This window comes from Homarus americanus, unplaced genomic scaffold, assembly GCF_018991925.1.
Source record: "Homarus americanus isolate GMGI-L3 unplaced genomic scaffold, GMGI_Hamer_2.0 scaffold39675, whole genome shotgun sequence".
Taxonomy (NCBI): Eukaryota; Metazoa; Arthropoda; class Malacostraca; order Decapoda; family Nephropidae; genus Homarus; species Homarus americanus.
In genome coordinates, this window is record NW_024736071.1 from 16,955,574 (window position 1) to 16,980,560 (window position 24,987).

The 24,987-nt window shown below is 46.3% G+C and overlaps 1 protein-coding gene across 1 annotated transcript; it reads left to right on the top strand.

The window, feature by feature from the left end:
* The first annotated feature begins 1,979 nt into the window (after positions 1 to 1,979).
* On the top strand, positions 1,980 to 24,136 carry LOC121871724. The gene is made up of 5 exons (XM_042374136.1): positions 1,980 to 2,007; positions 2,273 to 2,425; positions 18,762 to 18,845; positions 20,518 to 20,646; positions 20,985 to 24,136. Exons 1-5 carry the CDS (start codon positions 1,980 to 1,982, stop codon positions 21,713 to 21,715), a joined length of 1,125 nt encoding a protein of 374 aa, XP_042230070.1. The 3' UTR covers positions 21,716 to 24,136.
* Positions 24,137 to 24,987: the final 851 nt, after the last annotated feature.

Here is a 24,987-nt window from a genome sequence, read left to right on the forward strand (position 1 = left end):
ACACCCATGGCTCTCGGCCCCCCACCATGGCTCCCCTCCTCCCACGCCCCATGTGCTCCTTGATGATAGTATTAAAAAGTAGTGGTGGGTGATGACGACTTGTTGTAGGTGACTTGTGATGAGTTTGATAAGACGCGCGTGTGGGTGAGGGCCGCTACCACTCACCCCTCTCTCCCTCATTTACACCACCCTCTCTCCTGCTCCTACACTACACCTTCCCAGGTTGGGTGTTGGGGTGTATGGTGTCTTATTGTAATGTATGGTGCCTCACTGTAGGGTATAGTGCTGCAGTGTGGTATGTAGTGTCTCAATGTAGGGTGTATGGTGTCATATGAAAGTCCGTTATATCGAGGGTCTTTTAAAAATTCCGTTATATTGAGAATCCGTTAAAAGTACGTTATATGGAAGTTTCACTATATTACCGACAAACCACTGACCCGCGGTAAGATGGTGGTCGACTGAGCTGTGTTCAATGATACAATCTTCGTTCAGGATGTAATTTGTAGTATTATTTTATTAACTTTTTACTGCAACACCGCTTCTTAGAGTAGAGCCTAATACAGTCTCTGGCCTCATTGTTATATACAACTGAGACGCCATTTATATTAGGAGTTTTATGAATTTTTATTGTACAGTTGGCTTCTATAAACTTGGTCCCTATGTTCGCCTCTCTCCCCTCTCCTGAACTGCGACCTTAGAGATTTACTTCCTCCTTCCATCCCTCTCTCTCTCTCCTTCTCTCCCTCTCTCCTTTCTCCCTCCCCTCCCCTCCCTCCTTCATCCATCTTTCATCTCCATCTCTATATCCTTGCATCCCTACATCCATTTATCCTTCCCTCATCCTTTCCATCTTTCCCTCATCTCCATCCCTCTTTCCTTTCATTCCTCCCTCCTTCATCTTTCCCTCATCTCCATCCCTCTTTCCTTTCTCCTCCTCTCCTTTCTCCTTCCCTCCCTCCTTCCCTCCCTCCTTCCTCCTAAACACAGATAGATGACATTAACCCATCTTAAAATAGTCAAGTTACCCTCTGGCCTGACCAACCATATATATGTATTGATTTGTTCTTATCATTATTATTTATGTAGGTTAGTTAGTACAGATAATTACAGTATGTTGTGGGGATTATAGTTTAGTTTAATTGGGTAAGGAAAGTTTGTTTTTGTGGTTTGAAATGTTAAGGAAACACAATTATTTATTTTTGGGGATTTTTTTGATGTTATTTTTGTCTATTTTTATGTCTTTTTGTTCTTTCTCTTCCCTTGGTGTTTATTCTTTTATTATTTTTCTTGTTTATTTATTTGTTCATTTAAGTTATATATATATTTTACTTTTGTTTGCTTGTGTTTTGTTAAGTAGTGTTGTCAGTGTTACCAGAGCGGTGGTCGACGTGACAACAATTTAGTGGGTTTCTGTTTTTTTCCACAACTAGTAAACGCCTCAATGTTTATACCCATGTTGCTCTACACTGCTAAACATCTGGTAAATATCAACAACATTTGCTCTGTAATATGCTAAACTTTTTTTGGCTCTATATTTGATGATAAACTTGTGTCTCTGTCTGTGCTAAACCTGTTGCTCTACATCTACTCTGCTTCTGCTCTCTAGTGCTCTACATCTGCTAAAAGAATGTCTCTGCTATGTAAAATGCTAAACGCTGGCTCTATATGTGCTCTGTCTACTCTCTGTTGCTTTACACACACACACACACACACCAGCACTAACTGAACCCCACCTAACCTAACCTAACCTAACCTAACCTAACCTCTACCTTCAGTAAATATTAGTTAACACGAGTTGGTGGTTTGTTTGTTCGTTATTCTCTCGTTTTTGTTGCTGTGTTTTTTACCTTGTGTTTTAAATGTTTGTTTGGATTGGGTAGTGCAGTCCCAGGCTCACGTCCGGGAACCATCTGACTTGGTTAGGTAAACTGACTTGACTGATTGACTGGGTGGAACAGGTAGAAGTAGACAGTTCCATTATGTCGGCGGTGTGTAGTGACCTGTCAGGTAGATAGATTGATTGACAGGTGTTACAGATAGTAATAATAATAATAATAATAATAATAATAATAATAATATAATTAGTCCCTGCTGGCTTTGTAACTAACTAAACTAACTTGTAGCTGACGTTAAGGTGTTAGATGAGTGTGTGTGTGTGTGTATGTGTGTCTGAGGCAATTAAGATTTCAAATACACACACACACACACCTCTCTCTCTCTCCCTCTGTCAGCCAGCAAACATTGACCACATCCCTCTCCCTCTGCCCCTCAGGCCAACAACAGTTCCGTGCCTTCGCCTTGGGCCAGCGACCCTTCTTAGACACCCGCTTCAGCGACCACCTCCGGGAACTTGAGCTTAGACGGAAGAGCGACTCAATACCTCCCAGTATAGCTAAGGTTCCTCACACAGGCACCGTCACACAAGGTATGCGTCTTACTTCTGCTGCTACTGCTGCTCCTTCTTCTTCCTCGTCGTCTGGTGTTAGTCCGCCTCCTTCTCCTCCTCTTCCTACTTCTTCCTCATCGTCTGGTGTTGATGCTCCCTCCTCCTCCTCCTCCTCCTCCTCCTCCTCCTCCTCCTTCCTCATCGCCTGGTCCTCTCCTCCTCCTCCTCCTCCTTCCTCTCCTGGTTGTGCTCCTCCTCCTCCTCCTCTTCCTCCTCCTCCTCTTCCTCCTCCTCCTTCCTCATCGCCTGGTGCTGGTGCTTCTCCCTCCTCCTCCTCCTCCTCCTCCTCCTCCTCCTCCTCCTTCTTCCTCATCGCCTGGTGCTGGTCTCTCCTCCTCCTCCTCCTCCTCCTCCTCCTCCTCCTCCTCCTCCTCCTCCTCCTCCTCCTTCCTCATCGCCTGGTGCTGGTCCTCCTCCTCCTCCTCCTCCTCCTCCTCCTCCTCCTCCTCCTCCTCCTCCTCCCTCCTTCCTCGTCGTCTGGTGTTGATCCTCCTCCTCCTCCTCCTCCTCTTCCTCCTCCTCCCTCTTCCTCCTCCTCCTCTTCCTCCTCCTCCTTCCTCATCGCCTGGTCCTCCTGCTCTCCTCCTCCTCCTCCTCCTCCTCCTCCTCCTTCCTCATCGCCTGGTGCTGGTCCTCCTCCTTCTTCTCCTCCTCCTCCTCCTCCTCCTCCTCCTCCTCCTCCTCCTCCTCCTCCTCCTCCTCCTTCCTCATCGCCTGGTGCTGGTGCTTCTCCTCCTCCTCCTCCTCCTCCTCCTTCTTCCTCATCGCCTGGTGCTGGTGCTTCTCCTCCTCCTCTCCTCCTCCTCCCTCCTCCTCCTCCTCCTCCTCCTCCTCCTCCTCCTCCTCCTCCTTCCTCATCGCCTGGTGCTGGTCCTCTCCTCCCTTCTCCTCCTCCTCCTCATCTTCCTCCTCCTCCTCTTCCTCCTCCTCCTCTCCTCCTCCTCCCTCCTTCCTCATCGCCTGGTGCTGGTGCTTCTCCTCCTCCTCCTCCTCTTCCTCCTCCTTCCTCATCGCCTGGTGCTGGTGCTTCTCCTCCTCCTCCTCCTCCTCCTCCTCCTCCTCCTCCTCCTCCTTCCTCATCGCCTGGTGCTGGTCCTCCTCCTCCTCCTCCTTCTTCCTCTCCTGGTCTCCTCCTCCTCTTCTCCTCCTCCTTCCTCATCGCCTGGTGCTGGTGCTTCTCCTCCTCCTCCTCCTCCTCCTCCTCCTCCTCCTCCTCCTTCTTCTTCTTCTTCCTCATCGCCTGGTGCTGGTGCTTCTCCTCCTCCTCCTCCTCCTCCTCCTCCTCCTCCTCCTCCTCCTTCTTCCTCATCGCCTGGTGCTGGTGCTTCTCCTTCTCCTCCCTCCTCTTCCTCCTCCTCCTTCTTCCTCATCGCCTGGTGCTGGTGCTCTCCTCCTTCTCCTCCTCCTCCTTCTCCTCCTCCTCTTCCTCCTCTTCCTCCTCCTCCTTCTTCCTCGTCGTCTGGTTTGTCTCTCCTCTTCCTCCTCCTTCTTCCTCATCGCCTGGTGGTCTTCTCCTCCTCCTCCTCCTCCTCCCTCCTCCTCCTCCTCCTCCTTCTTCTTCTCATCGTCTGGTGATGCTCCTCCCCCCCTCTTCTTTCTGCTCCTCCTCCTCCTCCTGTTGTTGCTGTTATTTCTTCTCTTTCTTCTTCGTCTGCGTCTCCGGTTCCTCTCCTTTACTACCAGTGTTGCTACTACTACTACTACTACTACTACTACTACTACTACTACTACTACCACCACCAGCAGTATGAGCATTGTTTTACTAATTTATTATTGTATGTTGTGTAGGAATCTTTTTGTCATGAATTTCTACCCAAGACATTCAGCTATAGGAGGAGGAGGAGGAGGGGAGGGGGGCTGACCATCAGTGTGTGAGGGACGCTAGTGGGACTTATGGGTAGGAAGAACTCGACTCCTCTCTCTCTCTCTCTCTCTCTCTCTCTCTCTCTCTCTCTTCAGTAGCTACATGAGAGACAACACTTATTTGGTCACTTAGAGGAACACTTTAGTCACTTAAAGGCTCTACATACTGTCTCCTGAAACAATATTTTTATTTAGCGATGATTGTGAGACGTGTGTGTGTGTGTGTGTGTGTGTGTTCAGATTAATAATGAATAACAAAACACTAAAATTATCTTACTGAGTGATTGATAAATTAAATACAATAGACAAATATTCACACCTTTAGAGAAAAAATAATTAAAAAATACTGTATTAATGTGTATTATATTAGCGTATTAAAATGTGTATTATATTAGTGTATTAACTCATATAATCAATTAGTTTCCTGTATATTTAAACATTTCTTGCAACATCTTGGTTTGGTGTTGCAAAAGACTCAAAACGTATGTATGTTTAGTGGAGGAGGGGGGGGGGGTTACTGTATGCTTGCAACACTAAACGCGTAACACTCATACACGTGTTCACAACTCACTAATGTATTGACTTATGGAAACTTATCTTTGTCCTTATTATTTCCTCCTTTAATTTTTAATATTTATTGAAAGTAGAGAAAGAAGCGACAGTAAGAGTATAATGTTTCAGTCGTTACAATATTAAGTAAAATGGCAGATGAACTTACGTGTGACAGACAGACAGACAGACAGACAGTATACGTATTTGCATATTGTACCGACATGTGTGTGTGTCTGTGTGTTGATGTTCATGTGTGGGCGGATCTGCGGTCATCGCGAACGGTGTGTGGTGGTGGTAGTGACGTCATGAGCGGCCAGACTGTACTGTACTGTGCTGTGCTGGACTGCATGAGCATCAGAAGCTTAAAACTGGTCTTTTGGAGAGTTTTTGTATTTTAATTATCATCTACACTCCCTAACTGTCTGTGTGTGGGGGGTAAGAGAACGCATTTACTTAACGGTAAAAGTCTCAGCATCACTAGGGACTGGTTGAACTCTGTATCGTAACTTAACTTAACATCGTAAGATCAGAAAGAAAGTGATTTTTAAGATTCTCTTAACATGATAATAAACCTCTTGTCTTGATCAGGGAAGTTTGATGCGGTGCCTGGGTTCGGTTCTGGGTTCATGCCTGAGTTTGATTCCTGGGTTCGGTTCTGGGTTTGTGCCTGGGTTCGGTTTGGTGTTTTCTCGTCAGGTGACTAAGAAGACTACAGCAACTGATGCGTAATTATGAAAAAATGACATTCCACAACGAAACGATAACTTACACAACCTGAACGACAACGAAGAACAACACTACTTCAAGGACGGCGGACGGGAGTTAAGAACAAATGTACACAACAAACAGGTCATAAGTGTAATGATAGAGGCTTGGTGGTGGTGGGGCGTCTTTATCAGAGTATAGCGGCGCCATTACTCACCTCCCACAATACACTTTATCAAGGAGAGAGGAGGCCGCGCCATTAAAATGTGATACACGACTTAGGTGATAATTGTGGCCCTAAACAAGTGAGGGGGTAGGGGGCTCTTCCTCCCTCCTCCCTCTGACCCCCTCCTTCCCTTGATCCCCCCTCCTACTTCTCTCCTTCATCTCTTCCTTGACCCACTCCCTCCTTACCCCTTCCCTTTCCCCTGACCCTCTTCCTCCCTCCTGACCCCCCTCCCTGGTGAATGGGTGATTGATGAACGAGGAAAGATGTAGCTACAGTGGTGAGTGAGTGAGTGAGAGTTTGGTGAGTGGTGAGTGAGTGAGGTTGAGTGAGTGAGTGAGTGAGGGCAGTAGTAGGTACAGCAGTCAGCAGCAGCCGGGCCGCTCCCTCTCGTCTCTAGTATTACCAGAGCCGTAATGACTATCATCACACGAACATAATTACACCTTATTCAGCAAAACTAAATTGTTATGATGTGGAGGATCAAAACAGCTCTTGTGTCATGGAGGGGAGGATTGAAAAGGGGAAGAGATGGGGAAGTGTAGGTGGAAACAGAGTCCTCCATCTCTCCCTCCACCCCCACCACCAGCCACCCCTCCCCCACCACCAGCCACCCCCCACCACAGCCACCCCACCACCAGCCACCCCCCACCACCAGCCACCCCCCACCACCAGCCACCCCCACCACCAGCCACCCCCCCACCACCCCAGCCACCCCCTCCAACAGCCACCCCCACCACCAGCCACCCCCCACCACCACCACCAGCCACCCACCCCCCCACCACCACCAGCCACCACCCCCACCACCACCAGCCACCACCCCCACCACCACCAGCCACCCCCTCACCAGCCACCCCCCCACCATCAGCCACCCCCCCACCACCAGCCACCCCTCCCCCACCAACCACCACCCCCCAACACCAGCCACCCCCCCACCACCAGCCACCCTCCCACCACCAGCCACCCCTCCACCACCAGCCACCCCCCACCACCAGCTACCCCCCCACCACCAGCCACCCTCCCTCCACCAGCCACCCCCCCACCACCAGCCACCCCCACCACCAGCCACCCCTCCCTCCACACTATTACTCAACAACTCGGTAAATTAACAGAAGAAAATTGGGTTCCTTGATGTAACAGCTGAACTAGTGAAGGTAAAACACTGATCCCTATGATAACAGGTCATAAAATGAAGCACTTGTGAATTACAGAAAAGTAATTACCGTGTAAGAATATCCTCCCCACATCCCTCCCCAACCTCCCCTTTCCTAGCTCTCTCACCCCAACACCCCCACCCCCAACATCATAACCATCTCATCACTACAGCTGCTCCTTCCTTCTATCACCCCCACTACCACCATTATCACCACCACTACCACCCACCCCACTACCACCATTATCACCACCACTACCACCACCCCCACTACCACCATTATCACCACCACTACCACCACCCCACTACCACCATTATCACCACCACTACCACCACCCCACTACCACCATTATCACCACCACTACCACCACCCCACTACCACCATTATCACCACCACTACCACCACCCCACTACCACCATTATCACCACCACTACCACCACCCCCACTTCCACCATTATCACCACCACTACCACCCCACTACCACCATTATCACCACCACTACCACCACCCCACTACCACCATATCACCACCACTACCACCACCCTACCACCATTATCACCACCACTACCACCACCCCACTACCACCATTATCACCACCACTACCACCACCCCACCACCACCACCACCACCACCACCACCACCACCACCACCACCACCCCACTACCACCTCGCTGTTCCTCGGTGTCTGTTTGTTAGTCGCATGTTTTAAGGCAACAAGGTTCTCTGGAGCTGTGTGTGGTGTGTGTGTGTGTGTGTGTGTGTGTGTGTGTGTCCCCTCTCTCCCCTCCCCATCTGTGTGCATCTCCCTCACCCTCTCTCTCTCCCTCACCAACACCGTGTGCACCCCTCCCCTTCCTCCACCAGCACTGTACACTGCTCCACCACCCCAACACACTGTACACTGCTCCACCACCACCACCTCTAACACTATGTACAGCTCCTCCAACACAATCCGTGATACCGAACGAAAAAGTGGGGGTGAATGATGAACAGACAGACAGACAGACAGACACATGACCGCCACTCTGAGATGTAAGAGGTAAATTAACTATCTCGCATGACATAATCGAGTCCAAAATGGCGTCGGAATTACACAGTGACTTTAAGACTGCAGTTAAATGCATGAATTCATCTCCTCATATGTGTGTTTATGACTGGGGTGGGAGGGAGGGAAGGGGAGAAAATAAAGGAAAAAAGGAGGGTGGGACATAGGGAGGGTCGCGTGCTGGTAGACAAATTACCTCAGTGAGAAAGGTTGAGGAACAGCTGGTCCACTACTGACGAATAATTACACTAAAACTGCTCACCTGAGAGACCACCTGACCGTCACTCTCAGGCTCCGGGAGTCTCCTTATACCTCCACCTGACCGTCCTCTCAGGCTCCGGGAGTCTCCTTATACCTCCACCTGACCGTCACTCTCAGGCTCCGGGAGTCTCCTATACCTCCACCTGACCGTCCTCTCAGGCTCCGGGGTCTCCTTATACCTCCACCTGACCGTCACTCTCAGGCTCGGGAGTCTCCTTATACCTCCACCTGACCGTCACTCTCAGGCTCCGGGAGTCTCCTTATACCTCCACCTGACCGTCACTCTCAGGCTCGAGTCTCCTTATACCTCCACCTGACCGTCACTCTCCAGGCTCAGGAGTCTCCTTATACCTCCACCTGACCGTCACTCTCAGGCTCCGGGAGTCTCCTTATACCTCCACCTGACCGTCACTCTCAGGCTCCGGGGTCTCCTTATACCTCCACCTGACCGTCACTCTCAGGCTCCGGGGTCTCCTTATACCTCCACCTGACCGTCACTGACACGAAGTAGAGAAGGGGATAGAACACAATAACTCAAACAAGAAAAAATTCTCAAGACGCAGGAAGAACAAGATGCAGGAAGAATAAGACGCAAGAAGAACAAGACGCAGGAAGAATAAGACGCAGGAAGATAAGACGCAGGAAGAACACGAAGGAAGTTAATAATTGCTGCCATTTCTTGTGAGTGTTATCGTTGACTTGGGTTATGTTTACTACCTGCGTCTGGAGAATGTCTTGTGGTTGACACGGGCCGGACATGCATACAGTACAGTACAGTAACTCGTCTGCTATGTCTTGCTACCACCACACCATAACCACCACATCCCACCACTATCACACTATACCACAAACACACACCAATAACATAGATAATATACTTATTATTATTGTTATTATTATTATTATTATTATCATCAAGGTAGTGAGAGTTGTCGGTGAGGCAGGTGTTTCCGCCCGGTAAACAAGTTGGGCAGCCTCGACAACACTATGGAACACGGAGTTATGGAGTGGAGTCATTATCTTAACTCACTTCCTCTCAGTGACGAATTTTATGGCCGGTCATCTGAGACTGATTGAATAACACTCAATGAATGGTTGTGTGTGTGTGTGTGTGTGTGTGTGTGTGTGTGTGTGTGTGTGTGTGTGTGTGTGTGTGTGTGTGTGTGTGTGTGTGTGTGTGTGTGTGTGTGTGTGTGTGTGTGTGTTGTGTGTTGTGTGTGTAATATACCTCCACAATCTTTCTTTGACGCTTTGTATACACCCTCCCCACCCCTCCCTCCCTTCCCTTCCTCTCTCCTACCCCATTCCTCTTGCCCTCCCCTTCCTCCCGATCCCCTTGTTCCTCTACCACAGAGACAGATGTTAGAGTAAATAGCCACTTTGAGGAGGATGAGTAGAAGGAACAGGAGAAAGAAGAGGAGGGGGAGGAGGAGGAAGGGAAGGAGAAATAGGAGGGGTAGTAAGAGGAGGAAGTAGAGGAGGATGGACAGTGGTAAGGAATTGGGCGACGGCGAGAGGAAGGTCTGAGCTGTTATGATAATTGAAATGACATAATTACAGGTGAGGTGGAGAGAGGGGCTCAGTGTAGCGTGACCAGGAGGGGCTGTGAGGGGGTGGGGGTGAAGATGGGGGAGAGGGATGTGAGGGGAAGATGGGGTGTGAGGGTAAGAGGAGTGTGTGAGGGGAAGGAAGATGAGGGTGTGAGAGGGAGGTGAGGGAGTTGTGGGGGAGGGGTGTAGTGGTGGTGTAGATAGCTTGGCAGTGTTGGCAGTGGTAGATCAGTGTTGGCAGTGGTAGAACATAAGAACATAAGAATGGAGGAAACTGCAGCGGGCCTATTGGCCCATACTGGGCAGTCCCGTTTATACCCAACCCCTATTGCTCATATAAGCATCCAACCTATGTTTGAAGCTATTCAGCGTATTCGAGTTAATGATGATATTTGGTAACTTGTTCCACTCATCCACTACTCTGTTTCCAAACCAGTGTTTACCAATTTCACGCCGAAATCTAAATTTGTCTAATTTAAAACTGACTTCCATTTAAACACCTCTATCATCTCGCCCCTCACTCTACGTCTCTCGAGGTACAAATTAAGATGCTTTAACCTGTCTCTGTATTCAAGGTTCCTAATGCCCGATTAGTCTTGTCATTCTCCTCTGGATTCTTTCCAATGTTCTATATCCATTCTGTAATTCGGTGACCAGAACTGAACTGTGTAATCAGGTGAGGTCTCACAAGCACTAGATATAATTTTAAGATGACCTCACTAGTCTTGTAACTAACACTCCTTTGTATGAACCCAAGCACTTTATACCCTTGTTACGAGCAAAAACACATTGTTTACTTGGCTTAAGATTCCTACTTATCATTACTCCTAAATCTCTCTGCAGTTGGATTCCACAATGGCATCGTTGTTCATCTGGTAACTGGTTTCCTGTTTACATCTCCTATACTGAGTACTTTACATTTGTCACATTGAATTTCATCTGCCATTTTCCTACCATTCGAAATTTTTTTAGATCTTCCTGTAGTTTTGCAGAGTCCTCGTCAGATTTAATTACGCTCCTATTTTGTGTCATCAGCAAATTTACTTATGTTGCTGTCTATGCCGATATCTATGTCGTTTATGTATATAATAAATAATAATGGTCCAAGTACTGGCAGGGGAACTCCACTAGTAACGTTGCTCCAATGCGATTTAGTGCCGTTTATGCTCACTGCTGTTTCCTGTCCTTAACCACGCCTAATCCATTTAAGGATATTACCTTTGATGCCATGCGCTTCTACCTTTCTAATTAGTCTTTCGTGGGGACTCTGTCGAAGGCTTTGCTAAAGTCGAGATATACCACATCATAATTGTGCCCCTCGTCCACCGATTCGAAAACTGATGAAAAGAATGTTAATAGATTAGTTAGACATGAACGCCCGCTTGTGAAGCCATGCTGGGAATCATTGATCAACTGTGCTTCTCCAGGTGGTTTCGAATAAAGTTTGAAATAATTGATTCCAGTAATTTACCTACTATTGATGTTAGACTGATTGGGCGTAGTTAGAGGATAGTGATCTATCCCCTTCTTGAAAATCGGTATTACATTCGCTATCTTCCAGGATTCTGGTACGACACCTGTTTTAATGACATGTTAAACAACTTTGCTAAGGGCATACTAAGCCTTTCCTTACATTCCTTTAATACTCTGGCAAATATCTCATCGAGACCAGGTGACTTATTAGGCTTCAGTTTGTCTATTTGCTTATTAACAACGTTACTAGTCACTACTATCTCGCTTAATTTGTTTTCTTCACTATCTCTGAATAGAGTCGGTGCCCCTGGATCATGTTTAAATTTTCGGTGGTGAAAACTGTTGAAAAATATTTATTCAGATTATTGCTCATTTCTCCGTCGTTATCAGTTAGCCTGCCGGTATCTGAACGTATTGGTCCAATCTTATCTCGTGTTTTAGTTTGATACATTTGGTAGAATCCTTGTTTGTTTCGCCTCCCCTGCCACCTTCAGTTCATAGTTCCTCTTGGCTTTTCTTATCTCGGTCTTAACCCTACCGGCCAATACCTTATAATACTCCCGGAGGTAAAATTCGCCACGATTTATCCTTCTACCTATAGCCTTCCTTTGGCCAATAATGTTCTTTAAATAATTATTTATCCATTTAGATCAGTGTTGTCAGTGGTAGATCAGTGTTGTCAGTGGTAGATCAGTGTTGGCAGTGGCAGACAAACAAACAGCCATACAGACACACTGACAGACAGACATCCAGCGAGAACGAGAGTCAGACAGACAGACAAACTAACTAACAGCCAGACAGACAGACAGACATCATGAGGGACACAGTATACTAGACACTGCCTTTTGGGTAGGTGTTGAGGGTGGGTTAATTACTGGCTCTGGGGGGGTGGGCGGGGATCGTGTGGGCGTGGCTCATCCAGGTGAGGTCAGGTGTTAATGAGGGATTAGTCACTCGGTCATTACCCAGAGAGAGAGAGAGAGAGAGAGAGAGAGAGAGAGAAAAGTAAGGGAATGGGAGAGGGGGAGAGAGAAAAGAAAGAAAGAAAGAAAGAAATAGAGAGAGGGAGTGTGTGTGTGTAAAAGAGAGAGAGAGAGAGAGAGAGAGAGAGAGAGGAAACCTTTTATTGACATTTAAACCTCAATTAAGCTTGATGGAGGAGGAGGAGGAGTAATGTAATTAACATATTCTAGAACATTAATAATGGATTGGTAATTATCATTGTGTTAAGGTATTGGTAATTGATTGATTTACATATTGGAATATTGAAGAGATAACAGTGTGTGTGTGTGTGTGTGTGTGTGTGTGTGTGTGTGTGGAGGAGGAGTAGAGAATGTGGAATAGGAAGAGGGGTGGATGAAGAGGTAAGTCTGGAGGAGAGGGAGTGAAGAGGAAGAAGAAGAGGAGTAGGTGAGTGTGGAAGAGATGGAGTGAGTAAAGAAGAAGAGGAGGAGGAACAGAAAGAGGAGGAGGAGGAGGAGGAGGAGGATGCACCACAGCGGCTCCTTCCATATTGGTCATTTGTAAATATTCTAATGAGCTCCACATTCCCACGGCCCCAAGCTTGGCTACTTCAGGTAATTGTGGCCCGGGGAGGTGAGGGAGAGAGAGGAGGTGAGAGAGAGAGGAGGAGGGAGAGAGAGGAGGTGAGGGAGAGAGGAGGTGAGAGAGAGAGGAGGTGAGGGAGAGGAGGTAAGAGAGAGAGAGGTGGGAGGGAGAGAGAGAGAGAGGTGAGGGAGAGAGAGAGGAGGTGAGAGAGAGGAGGAGGAGAGGAGGGAGGGAGGGAGAGGAGAGAGAGGAGGTGGAGGGAGAGAGAGAGAGGAGGGGTGAGGAGAGAGGGAGGTAGAGAGAGAGAGGAGGTGAAGGGGAGAGAGGAGGTAAGAGAGAGAGAGAGGTGAGAGAGAGAGGAGGGAGAGAGGAGAGGAGAGGAGGTAAGAGAGAGAGGAGGTGGTGAGAGAGAGAGAGGAGGTGAGGGAGAGAGGAGGTAAGGAGGGAGAGGAGGTGAGGGAGAGAGAGAGGAGGTAAGAGAGAGAGAGAGTAAGAGAGAGAGGAGGTGGAGGGAGAGAGAGGGAGGTAAGAGAGAGAGGAGGTAGAGAGAGGGAGAGAGGAGGTGGGAGGGAGAGAGGAGGAGGGAGAGGAGGTAAGAGAGAGAGGGAGGAGGGAGAGAGGAGGTGAGAGAGAGGAGGTGAGGGAGAGAGAGAGAGAGAGAGGAAACACAGGTCAAAGGTCAGTCACATCCACCACGTCACTGACAATGAATCGAACCTTGACTGAGGTTGTTTGTTGACGTAACAACTGTTGCCAACACGAGTACCAACCCTTGGCTCCCCTACCAGTCATAATACTACTATTACTACTTCTACTACTACTACTACTACTACTACTACTACTACTAATAATAATAATAATAATAATAATAATAATAATAATAATAATAATATGCTTTTTAATTTGCTATATGTATTTACATGTTTCAATGGCTTAACGTCAGTTCACACACACATATACATATTACCTGTTTCTGTGTGTGTATCCAGTGTATGTGTCCTATACCCTAGTGATACATCGTCAGTGGCTAGTGATGTATCCAAGATGTATCTCACTCATACCTGTATCACCATAGTCGGTGTAAAGGTGTGCTTCTATTGTCCTGTGTTACCTGGCTGTCAGTTCTGTGTGTCAGCTCTCGTCTGTCAGCTTTGAGTGTCAGTTAGCTCGGTGCAGTACTGACAGCCGGAAGTGAACATGCAAATTCACTTGTTGTGTGGAAAAGCCTTGGCAAATGACCCTCGTCCTCTCTCTCTCTCTCTCTCTCCCTCTCTCCCTCTCCTCTCTTCTCTCTCCCTCTCCCCCTTGTTTACCGTCCGTTTATGTGGGGATCAATATCAATTACCAGGAGAGAGAGAGAGAGAGAGAGAGAGAGAGAGAGAGAGAGAGGAGCGCGAGTTAGTTTCGTTGCCTTAAGTATTTCCTTCTCAGGTCCCTCACTAGACTAGTTTATGTTGTTTTAATAAGCGGTTAGTGGGAATAAAACACAGAATATATATGCAAATGAGTTGTTTTTAAAAGCTGTGGTTAATATAGAAGAGCCGTTAGTGTGTGTGTTTGGCCAGTCATAGTCTCAGCTGACGGGGCGCCGCAACCTGTGATGAATATATCTGCTGTAAAAGTCACTGGGAGCTCTTAAGTATGAACGTTAGTCGTTAAACGCAGCTATAAATGTCTCGTTTAGTATAGATTAACGAACTTACCTATAATCGTTGTTAGGTTAATAAATGGAACGATGTTTTTAACTTTTAAAGTTTCTCGTCTCTTATGCACTAAAATTGACCTAATTTAGTGAAAATCTTAAAATATTATTATTAATGATTATATGTGAGAATTATATTGTACTGTTACTGAAGTTTATTATTATTATTATTATTATTATTATTATTATTATTATTATTATTATTATTATTATTATTATTATCTCCTCTAAAACTCATGCTAAGTAAACGTGTTTACTGGTTAAACTCCCACACTTATCTTAATGTGAGGTTTAAGATACATTCTTACATCACCTCCTCTTGTGAGACAAACTCAATATACGAAATTTTGAAAGTCGAATGTTGATTGGTAATGAGGGTGGGGGGGTGAAGGGGATGGAGGGAGGGACGGAAGGGGAGGGAGAGGGTGGCGGAGGGGAAGGTACACGGAGGAGGGGAGAGAGAGGGACCAACACCCTCCATCCCCTTCCCCATCGCGTAATAATCTCCCTTCCCCCACACACACCATTAAAATCCATAAACTAATACAAACTTAAAGGTGGAGAGTAGAGGAGGGGTTGTGGAGGATGGGATGTAGAGGAGGAGGGGGAATAAAGTAGGGGGAGTAGAGGAGAGGTAGTGGAGGAGGGAGAGAGAAGGGTGAGGAGGAAAACACAACACAATTACAACATGGTGTAAGAGTCCAGTCTACCATGGACCACTAAATTGGTCACTTCACGGTTTAACGAGTAATTGGGGAGTGTATGTAAGTAAGTTAACTCTGTGTGTGTGTGAGATAGAGAATTTTAAAGGCAGGTGAGGCGACTTACTTAAATTGATAGGTAAATTATGTTATATTAAACTCTGAAGACAGGTGTTGTAAAGGTGTAAGTCAGGTGATATAGATAAATTGACAGATGAATTATGTACAATAGATTTTGGAGCCTCAGAGTAAAGTAAAGGTGTTCGTTTGTTACTCTCGTCTGTTCTCAGGACCACACCGGATGGGATAGGGGACTAAAGGGGTACCGTGGGACTCTTAGGGGTCTGGGGGAGGAGGGACTTGATGGGGGCTGGGGGGTAAGGGCTGGGAAGACACATTAAATCCCTCCAGAGTTATGTTGATAGAACCATAAATTTGTATTCAGTAGAGGCGCTGTGTGGTGACTCCTCCTTCCATAGCTGTGTGTGTGTTGGCCTGGGGTTATGACCTTGTTGATTATTTCTCTCTCTCTCCTTCCCTCCTTCCCACTCTCCCTCTCCCTCCCTCCTCCCTCCCTCCTCCCCTTCTCTCCCCTCCCTCTCCTTCTCCTCCTCCTCCTCCTCCCTCCCTTCCTCCTCCCTCCTCCTCTCCCTTCTCCCTCCCTCCCCCACAAACACTTACCACAGTCATCACACCAACATCAACCAACGTGAATGAAATAGCTTTTTTTTCAGCTCCGGGTTGTTTTAGTGGCTTTGTGGGCGTCAATTGGCAGTGGAGGGGAGGTAGGGTGAAGTGGGGAGGGTGGGGGTGGGGAAGCACGAGGTAGGGGAGAGAAAGGTAGGGTTGAGGAGGAAAAGGATGGAAATGATTCATACATCTTACGCCCCATGTTCTTGTATCTCACCCCTTCTCACCCGGAGAGAGGGGAGATAACACGTGGTTCACTTTTCAGACGTGTGGTGAACTGTTATCTAAACTGTAGTTATAAATGGAAGTTATATCGATGATGTATGATGCTGTGTGGTTGATTGTGGTGATCTGTGGTTGAGTGTGGTGGGTGTAGTAGTCTGTGGTTGAGTGTGGTGGGTGTAGTAGTCTGTGGTTGAGTGTGGTGAGTGTAAATATGTGTGGCTGATTGTGGTGATTGTGGAGTGATTGAGAGTGTGAGGGATGAGTGTGTGTGTGTGTGTGTGTGTGTGTGAAGTAAGTGGGGGAATAACAAGCACCACGGCACTTGCAGTCTACACCAGTAAGACAAATGACTGGTAAATTAGCGCCATTAAGCAAGAGACCCTAATTCATATCACATGCAAGGTCGTCTAGCCGTGAAAACTGGTGGTGGGTTGTGGTGGGTGTGTGGTGGTGGGGCGGCCGGTGGTGGGTGGGTGGTGGGTGGCTCATACACGAGACTCCACCACAGAGATGATGCCGGCCCACCCTTCCCTCCCTGCTTGGCGCTGTATATACATTAATACACTCCCTAACTGGTGTGAGGGAGGAGGTGTTGGAGAGGGCAAGTAACAGCAGCAACAGTTAGCACACGGGCCCCTCCCTGGGAGTGACTTACCTGGTACCTGGCTCTTAATTAATTACCTCACTGGTGTTCCGACAACATAAACGCGGGGGTTTTATGAGCCAGCCAGAGTAGGCAAGATAGTGCTAACCCACGAGTTATCCATAAGAGCGATAGTCTCGTGTCGTGTGGGGCTACAACTCGCCCTTTATGGTAACGTCTCACTATTCCACGGTCGCCCCTTCCCACCACTAATCCGTCATGTCAAAAGATTATCGTAGATGAAAACAAATGATGTTTACAACAACACTGGAAGGAGTCGAGTCGACCATATATAAAAAATTTTGACGCAAGGTTTCCGTTGGGGGCGGTGGTCCGACACACACACACACACACACACACACACACACACACTATTCTCCCCAAATTATCCAATTCCCACAACAATGAGAGAAATGAGCCACAATTTAACCATGCAAATTCAGCACAAATCAGGCCAATTTATGCCAAGTTGTTCACTCGTTTAGCGGGATTAATTTCCGCAGTTTATGTAATTTCATCCCGGTAATGTAACGATGTGGTGAGCAAAAACCCCAGCAGGAGTAGTACAAGACCTGCCAGGGTGGACGACTGTGGTGAGGAGGAGGTCTCTCTCTCTCTCTCTCTCACACACACACACACACACTACAATTGATGTATAATTATCACACTATCGTCACACGTCCCACCACAGGGAGCAATTATATCAGAGATCCTGAGCGTTGGGGCGATAAATAAGACTTCTTCCCTGCCCCTGCGTGTGGTAATAGGAGGAGGAGGAGGGAATGATGGAGGGGAGAACTGTCACTATAAATTATGGTCTATCACGAAGGTCATCAAAACTCAAGGGATTTAAGCTATATGTGGATCTGTTGTCGTATGAGGTGACAGACAGACCAGGAACACAACAAATATCACTTAACATCACCTCCTACACAACACCATTGACGACTTATTAAAAAAAACAAAAAAAAAAAATATCACCGCGTTGTTTTGCCCGTCGTCATCTTCCCTCGATTTTTTTTTCGTCCCTCGATGGTGTTAGGAAGTGTCCATTTAATAGGGTTAAATTAGTGCGGGTAGGAGGTGTGTGTGTGTTGCTAAACTATATATATATATATATATATTTTTTATATTTTTTTTTTTCCTTCTCACTACCTTCTGTTCTATCCATGTGGTCTAGTTGTATTAGGAAAGCATACATACATACATACATACATACATACATATACCACTCACACACTAATTTGTCCTCCTCCTCCCTCCCTCCTCCTCCTCAACGATCTGTCAAGGTAAATATTTCCACCTAATCCAAATGATGGATCTTAAGCCACTGAGAGCCGACCACCTACACTCACTAATGATATGCACAAGTACAGGAAGCAGGTGGAGCCAGGTGTAATGATCCCCGCGAGGGTATCATTACACTCGTCTCTTTTATCACCGATGATGTATTTGCTTGTGTTGAGAGCTGTTATCACCACCCACAGTAGCACACGGCGGCACCCAGGAACAACCAGTAACACCCAGTAACACACAGGAACACCCAGGAACACCCAGAGACATCCGGTAACACTCAGAGACACCCAGTGACACATAGGGACCTCCAGGAACACCCAGGAACATCCTCCACACGAGTTGAACCTTCCCATCACAGAGCTTAAATTCCTAGAGAGAGAGAGAGAGAGAGAGAGAGAGAGAGAGAGAGAGAGAGAGAGAGAGAGAGAGATCCACCTAACCTGATTTTGTAGAGGTTATTTTCGTTGGTGCAGATGTTAATGTGATGTTGCATGTGTTGATGTGATGTTATATGTTATTTTGTTATTGCAGATGTTAATGTGTTATTACGTCACTGTCACAGAGAGCAGTTTGTGTCGTTGTAAAGGTTGTTTTAGGCCAGCGCTACAGATGTTGATTGTTGTTATTACAGATGTTGATTGTTGTTGTTGTTATGACTGATGTTGGTTGTTGTTGTTACAGATGCGACATCGTCCATGGGCCTGGGTACAGCAGACAGTCACTGGTCCAGTTACGGTGGTTCACATTACTCCTCTTATATACCAGGTGAGCGTCCTTGTTCCATCATCACTACGATTACTACTACTTTTTTTTCAGATAAATGGCCTCCAGCCTCCCCCAATAGCCACACCTTCGCCGCCATTTTATTATCTTAATACTATCACTACTACTACTGCTACTATCACCACTGCTACTACTACTACTACCACCACCACACCACCACTACCACCACACCACCACTACCTCCACGATTACCATCACACCAACACCACCACTATTACCACCACACCACTATTACTACCACCACCACCACTACCACTACTACTACCACCACTACCACCACCACACCACTACCACAGTGTGTAATAATGGTTTAAAGTGTCAAATGTTTCGTCATTGTGTCATCAGGATAATATGTCAAGGTGTGTTTTGGTGAGGCGTGAGAGAGGCGGAGGGAGGCAGGTGAGGTGAAGGTGGAGGGGGAGTAGAGATGGAGGTGGATGATGGAGAAGGTAGATGAGGAGGAGGAGAGGTTGAGAGGGATGTAAGTGGAGGTGGAGAGGGGTAAGTAAAGGATGTGGAAGTGGAATAGAGGTGGAACAGAAGTGGAGGGAGGATGGAAGAGAGTCAGGTTGGCCAGGCTTTGTATATGGCCAGGGCTGACAACACTGCCTCCCTCCCTCCCTAGCTCCATCTCCCCCTCCCTCCCTAGCTCCATCTCCCCCTCCCTCCCTCCCTCCCTCCCTCCCTCCTCCTCCCTCCCTCCTCCCCTCCTCCCTCCCTTGTCGATCTCCCTCCTCCTCTCCCCCCACCCCCTCCCTCCTCTCATCATCATCATTATATATTAGTTATATTCAAAGAAGTAAAGGGCAGTCCACATGTTCCTTTATAATGTTGTCAGGGCCCATGTGTCACCCTTTTTAGTGTTGGTCATTAGCGTTGTCAGCCCATGTGTCACCCTTATTATGTTAATATTGCGTTGTCAGGGCCCATGTGTCACCCCTTTATTATGTTAATATTAGTGTTGTCAGGGCCCATGTGTCACCCTTTTATTATGTTGGCTCATTAGGTTATTAGCCCAAGGGCCACCTTTTATTATGTTGGTTGGCTAGTGTTGTCAGCCCATGTGTCACCCTTATTATGTTAGTCATTAATGTTGTCAGGCCCATGTGTCACCCCCTTTATTATGCTGGTCATTAGTGTTGTCAGGCCCATGTCACCCCTTTATTATGTTGGTCATTAGTGCTACTGTGTATTCATGTGTCACCCTTCTTTTATAAAAGTGGTCATCAGTGTTGTCAGCCCATGTGTCGTTCCCCTTTTTATTATGGGCATTATTAGAAGTTAGCCCATAAAATACCTTATTATGTTAGTCATTAGTGTTGTCAGGGCCCATGTGTCACCCCTTTATTATGTTGGTCAATAGGGTTAGTTGAAATTTGCGGGGCTACCTCTTTATTATGTTGCTGGTCATTAGTGCTGTCAGGCCCATGTGTCACCCTTTTATTATGCGTTAGTCATTATCGTTGCTTCAGGGCCCAAGGGCCACCCCTCGTATTATGTTAGTCATTAATGTTGTCAGGGCCTATGTGTCACCCTTATTATGTTGGTCATCAGTGTTGTCAGGGCCCATGTGTCACCCCTTTATTATGTTGGTCATTAGTGTTGTCAGGGCCCATGTGTCATCCTTATAACTAATTGAAGTTGTCACTTACAGGTAGTTTAACGGGGGGAAACACTTCGACCCTCCAGGGCGGGTTTTCGTCCACCCAAGCCCTGGGTTATGGCAGTGATATAACGCAACAAGTGAATCCGCTAGACTCCAGTTCTTCACATCTATCCTCAGGTACCAGTCACTTAACCTAACCTAACCTACAGTGTGTGTGTGTGTGTGTGTGTGTGTGTGTGTGTGTGTGTGTGTGTTGTAGGTGTGGTAATACAGTGTTGTGTGTGTTGCAGGTGTTGTAGTAGTAGTGTTGTGTGAGTTGCAGGTGTGGTAATACAGTGCTGTGTGTGTTGTAGGTGTAGTAATACAGTGTGTGTGTGTGTTGTAGGTGTAGTAATACAGTGTTGTGTGTGTGTTGTAGGTGTAGTAATACAGTGTTGTGTGTGTGTTGTAGGTGTAGTAATACAGTGTTGTGTGTGTGTTGTAGGTGTAGTAATACAGTGTTGTGTGTGTTGCAGGTGTGATGGAGAACTCTCCCAGCTCTGGTGGAGACTACGAGGGTCTTGGGTCATCACTGCAGGCGCCTCATTCTCCGCCTCGCCACGAATATATGTTGGCGCGGTACTCCTCCCCTGACCTTCGCCACGCCGGGCAGACAGGCACGACAGACCCCCGTCAAGACATCACCTGTGCCCCCTATACACCGCCTGCCACCTCCTCCAACGCCGCCGGCTCCTCCTCAACCGTAGGCGGCCTGCTAACGGGCGCGTCTTCGTCAACGGGCGGCTCTGGGAGTGGAGTGATAGCGGCAGCGGCGGCGGCGGCAGGAACGGTGGGTGGAGGAGCGGGGAGCTATCCGGGTTACTTGGGAGGAGGTTACTACACAGCTACCACCACGGCGCAGGGCTACCTCTCCCCTAGCGTCTCACTCCTCTACCCTCATCTCTACCCTCAGCAAGGTCAGCTCTCCATCCTCGACCCCCGCCAGGCCGCCACTGATCAATACACAGCCACCAACACCGCCACCAACACCACCGCCCAGCGGGACTATACTCGTCACGATGGTTACCGTGACATGTCAAGTGCTGGAGCTACTACGCCTGTCCCACATCAGAGTATGATGGCCGGCGCTCACATGACACCCGATGACACCCTCCACGCCGCCCACGCCCACGACCGCTACATGAGTAATGGTACACGTGCGGGCGGTCCTTCACCCAATGATCCGTCAGTGTGGCGACCGTATTAGTACACAAAACAGGTGGTGGAGGACAGGCCGCCCACCACCACAAAGTGATCGCTTATACTCCGACCCCGCAGCAAACTCGACAAAAAATTTAACGAGTAAAATATTGTCCCCGAGAGTATTCGTGTACCTCGAGAATGCAACTCTTATATCACCAGTAATATAATTAATGTTGCCTGATAGTTTATTTATTGTACTCTTATGAAGGAAGTATAAACAAGTGATTTTTTTAGCTCAAGTCGGCGATGTATATATGACGTCATAACACTCGTGCCTTCAATGTATTAAAACTATGTATTTTACGAATGCAGATTCTTGTGTGTCTGTTCATCCGTCCGTTTGGTGATGACAAGACACCTGATAATGTAGAATTTAAAGTACAACAGTTTCACCGTGTGTGGCGGGGAAGGCTCTTGTGTGTGTGCCAGTGGAAGTAACGGGCTTGCGTCTGCCAGTGGAGGCATTGCGCTTGTGTCTGCCAGTGTAGGCAACGTGCTTATGTCTGCCAGGAGGGGCACTATAAATGTGCTAATGGAGGCACTATGCGTGTGCCAGGTATAGACACACCATGAGAGTGCCAAGGGAAGGACAACGTGTGTGCGTGTCGGGGGAGGCACTGCACTCTATATGCTCACAATGAACTATTTGCTCGCGTCCAATATAAATGCCCACATGTACTGTACAATACCTTTGGTGCCTTGATTACCAGTAGGCTTCACAAAGAATACAGTGCACATGAAATAATTTATATACAAGTTATTATAAAGTGTGTGTATATAATAATGTACTAGTTCCTGAAGCAGTGGGTGTACTGGACGTTAAGCAGACATGGTATCTGTACTCTGTCTTCCTCTATCGATCTTCCAATTATTAATTCTTTGTGTGTAGTCTGTGGGAGACTTGAAATTAAGGAAAGTGCTTTACAAATATGCAATAATGTGGAAAAAATCATAAATATTTAGCTTTTTTAAAATGGGAAAATATTTTTTTTAACAAAGAATTGCACTTGGCAACTAGAAGATGGGTGACTATGGGTGACTAAAATATCCTGATGGTGCAGGATACAGTTACCTCCTCTCACCCAAAGTTACTTCTGGGTAAAATTAAGTTACTTTGAGTATTATAATGTTGTCTCGGGTAATATTAACACCGAGCAGTTTTGTCATTATCTTGAATATCATATATTCAGGTATTGGTCTAATTCATCAGTGGTTTAATGAACAGGTGTTTTCATGTTTCAATCAACAGGTTACTTACATGGTTAAAAAAAAATTGTGACAAAGTGTATGTGGCGAGGGAGTATTTATTATGTATTTGAAGGATGATGTTAGAATTTTCAGAGCCAGATAATTTGGACAGCGTTGCTGACTGTTGTAAGTCATGTACCGAAGGCTGGGTAATACTCAACTTTGAATTTATGATATTGTAAAAAGACAATATTTAGTGAAGCACCCGAGTAATGACGCCTCAGGTGTATTGTGTGTGTGTGTGTGTGTGTATCATGGGTGGTGTTAAGTAGCTTGATGCACTGTGCAGTGCTGTAATGTGAATTCTCAGGTCTTGTCATTGAATACTCCTGCCAATCTCTGCTCAATCAAAATACCTGTTGTTTGTGTGTGTTAACCTTGTGTATATAACCACTGGTGGACGATGGGCAGCTTTTTTTTTATTGGTATAAACTGAGATTCAGTATTTTAAAAAATGTCTCAATTGCTATTATCGAAATATCTGTCGTTTGATCATTTCGATGTTAGACAATTGTTACTCCAGCATAAAACAAGAAAAAATGGATGACTTTTTTTTTGCAATCTCATAATAAAATATGTAAAAGTCCTTTTCTGTGAGATCTGTTAACAGTCCATGATGGCTATTTACATATTTTGTTATATACATTTGATCGTTCCTATAGACTGTAGGGCAGCAACGACGTCACTCGTGCTACGTTAAAGCAGGGTCTTGTAGAACTGAACTGTCTTCATCTTGAATATATGTCTCAGTCACAACAGCAAAGGCGGGGGGTAGCTCCTCTATTGTCGTCACATGCAGCTCACTACTTTACCAATCATCGGGCATCTTTGCTTGAGAAAATTCCATAGGCTTACTGGTACGCCTATCAAAATTTTGCTTCCCAACACCCGCTCCAGAAAATATTGTCAAACCTTAGCAACTCGGTATTATTGTGATGACTACTGCGTTACCTCACGTGACTGAGCAGTTCACGAATCTCTCGATGTTGAAGTTACAGTTTCTACAGACGCGTGCAGTGTTGACGTATATTATCTGCATGATAAGTCAGTATGTAGTGCAAATGTCGCTGTTGCAGTGGAATATTGCTTTAAGGTTTGTAAATAGCTAATTTGCCCCCCTGTAATGTGTCTCGACTTGTAGTCCTGGAAGTTGATGATAATAAAGCTACATTTTATACATCTTAGTATTTGCTTCTTCACCTACAACCACACACAGCAGTGACCCCGAGTCGTAGTTAACTGTTTGTGCATTGTGATCAGCCTTCACAAGATGGTACAGTTGTTTTAATGTGTCTGTGTGTGTACATAAACTCGTACATGCATACTCGCATATGTGACCATACACAGAACCACACAGGAAAAGGGAAACACCTTAGCTTTCGTCTATATATATATATATATATATATATATATATATATATATATATATATATATATATATATATATATATATATATATATATATATTAAATACACGCATACGTTTAATCATAATTCTGAACATATTATTGAAGCATTATTATTGGCACAAGTAAAGGTTAGGCTTCAGCAGGAGACGCAAATAATATATCCCACCAAAAACAACAGCTGGGTGACCAAGGTACCTACCATGCAATGACCAACCAGAGGTGGTGTACTGATTGATGTTACCTCAGTCTTGTTTACTGTTGGTGAGGTGTAGTTTGTGCTTTCATCGCTTACTCTCATATTCGGTTATTTTGAGCTGTATATACTGTAGTTCTTTTTAGGAAACAAATCAAGACCGATAATTCCGTGATATAAGGTTTTACATGTACAGTAAACCAGATGGTAGTGAATTCGTAAAAGTGTTTTAGACAAGTTAAGAACAGTCGTGTGGAAACTGGCAACAGCCAATTTACAAGCTAAAAGAAAACGTAGCAACATTTACACAATGAAAGAAAACGTAACTCCACAATAAAAGGGAAATCTCTTGTATAGTGATAAATAGTCCTGTATAATGATATTGATTTTGAAACTAATATATACAGTCGTCCCCAACTCCTGTTC

What these genes read in the sequence shown, in the direction of transcription:
- LOC121871724 (XM_042374136.1), top strand. Translation starts at nt 1,980, where the DNA reads ATGTCGGCGGTGTGTAGTGACCTGTCAG. An exon ending in GGTGTGTAGTGACCTGTCAG is followed by an intron (nt 2,008 to 2,272) that starts GTAGATAGATTG and finishes TCTGCCCCTCAG; the next exon opens with GCCAACAACAGTTCCGTGCC. An exon ending in TTACTCCTCTTATATACCAG is followed by an intron (nt 18,846 to 20,517) that starts GTGAGCGTCCTT and finishes TGTCACTTACAG; the next exon opens with GTAGTTTAACGGGGGGAAAC.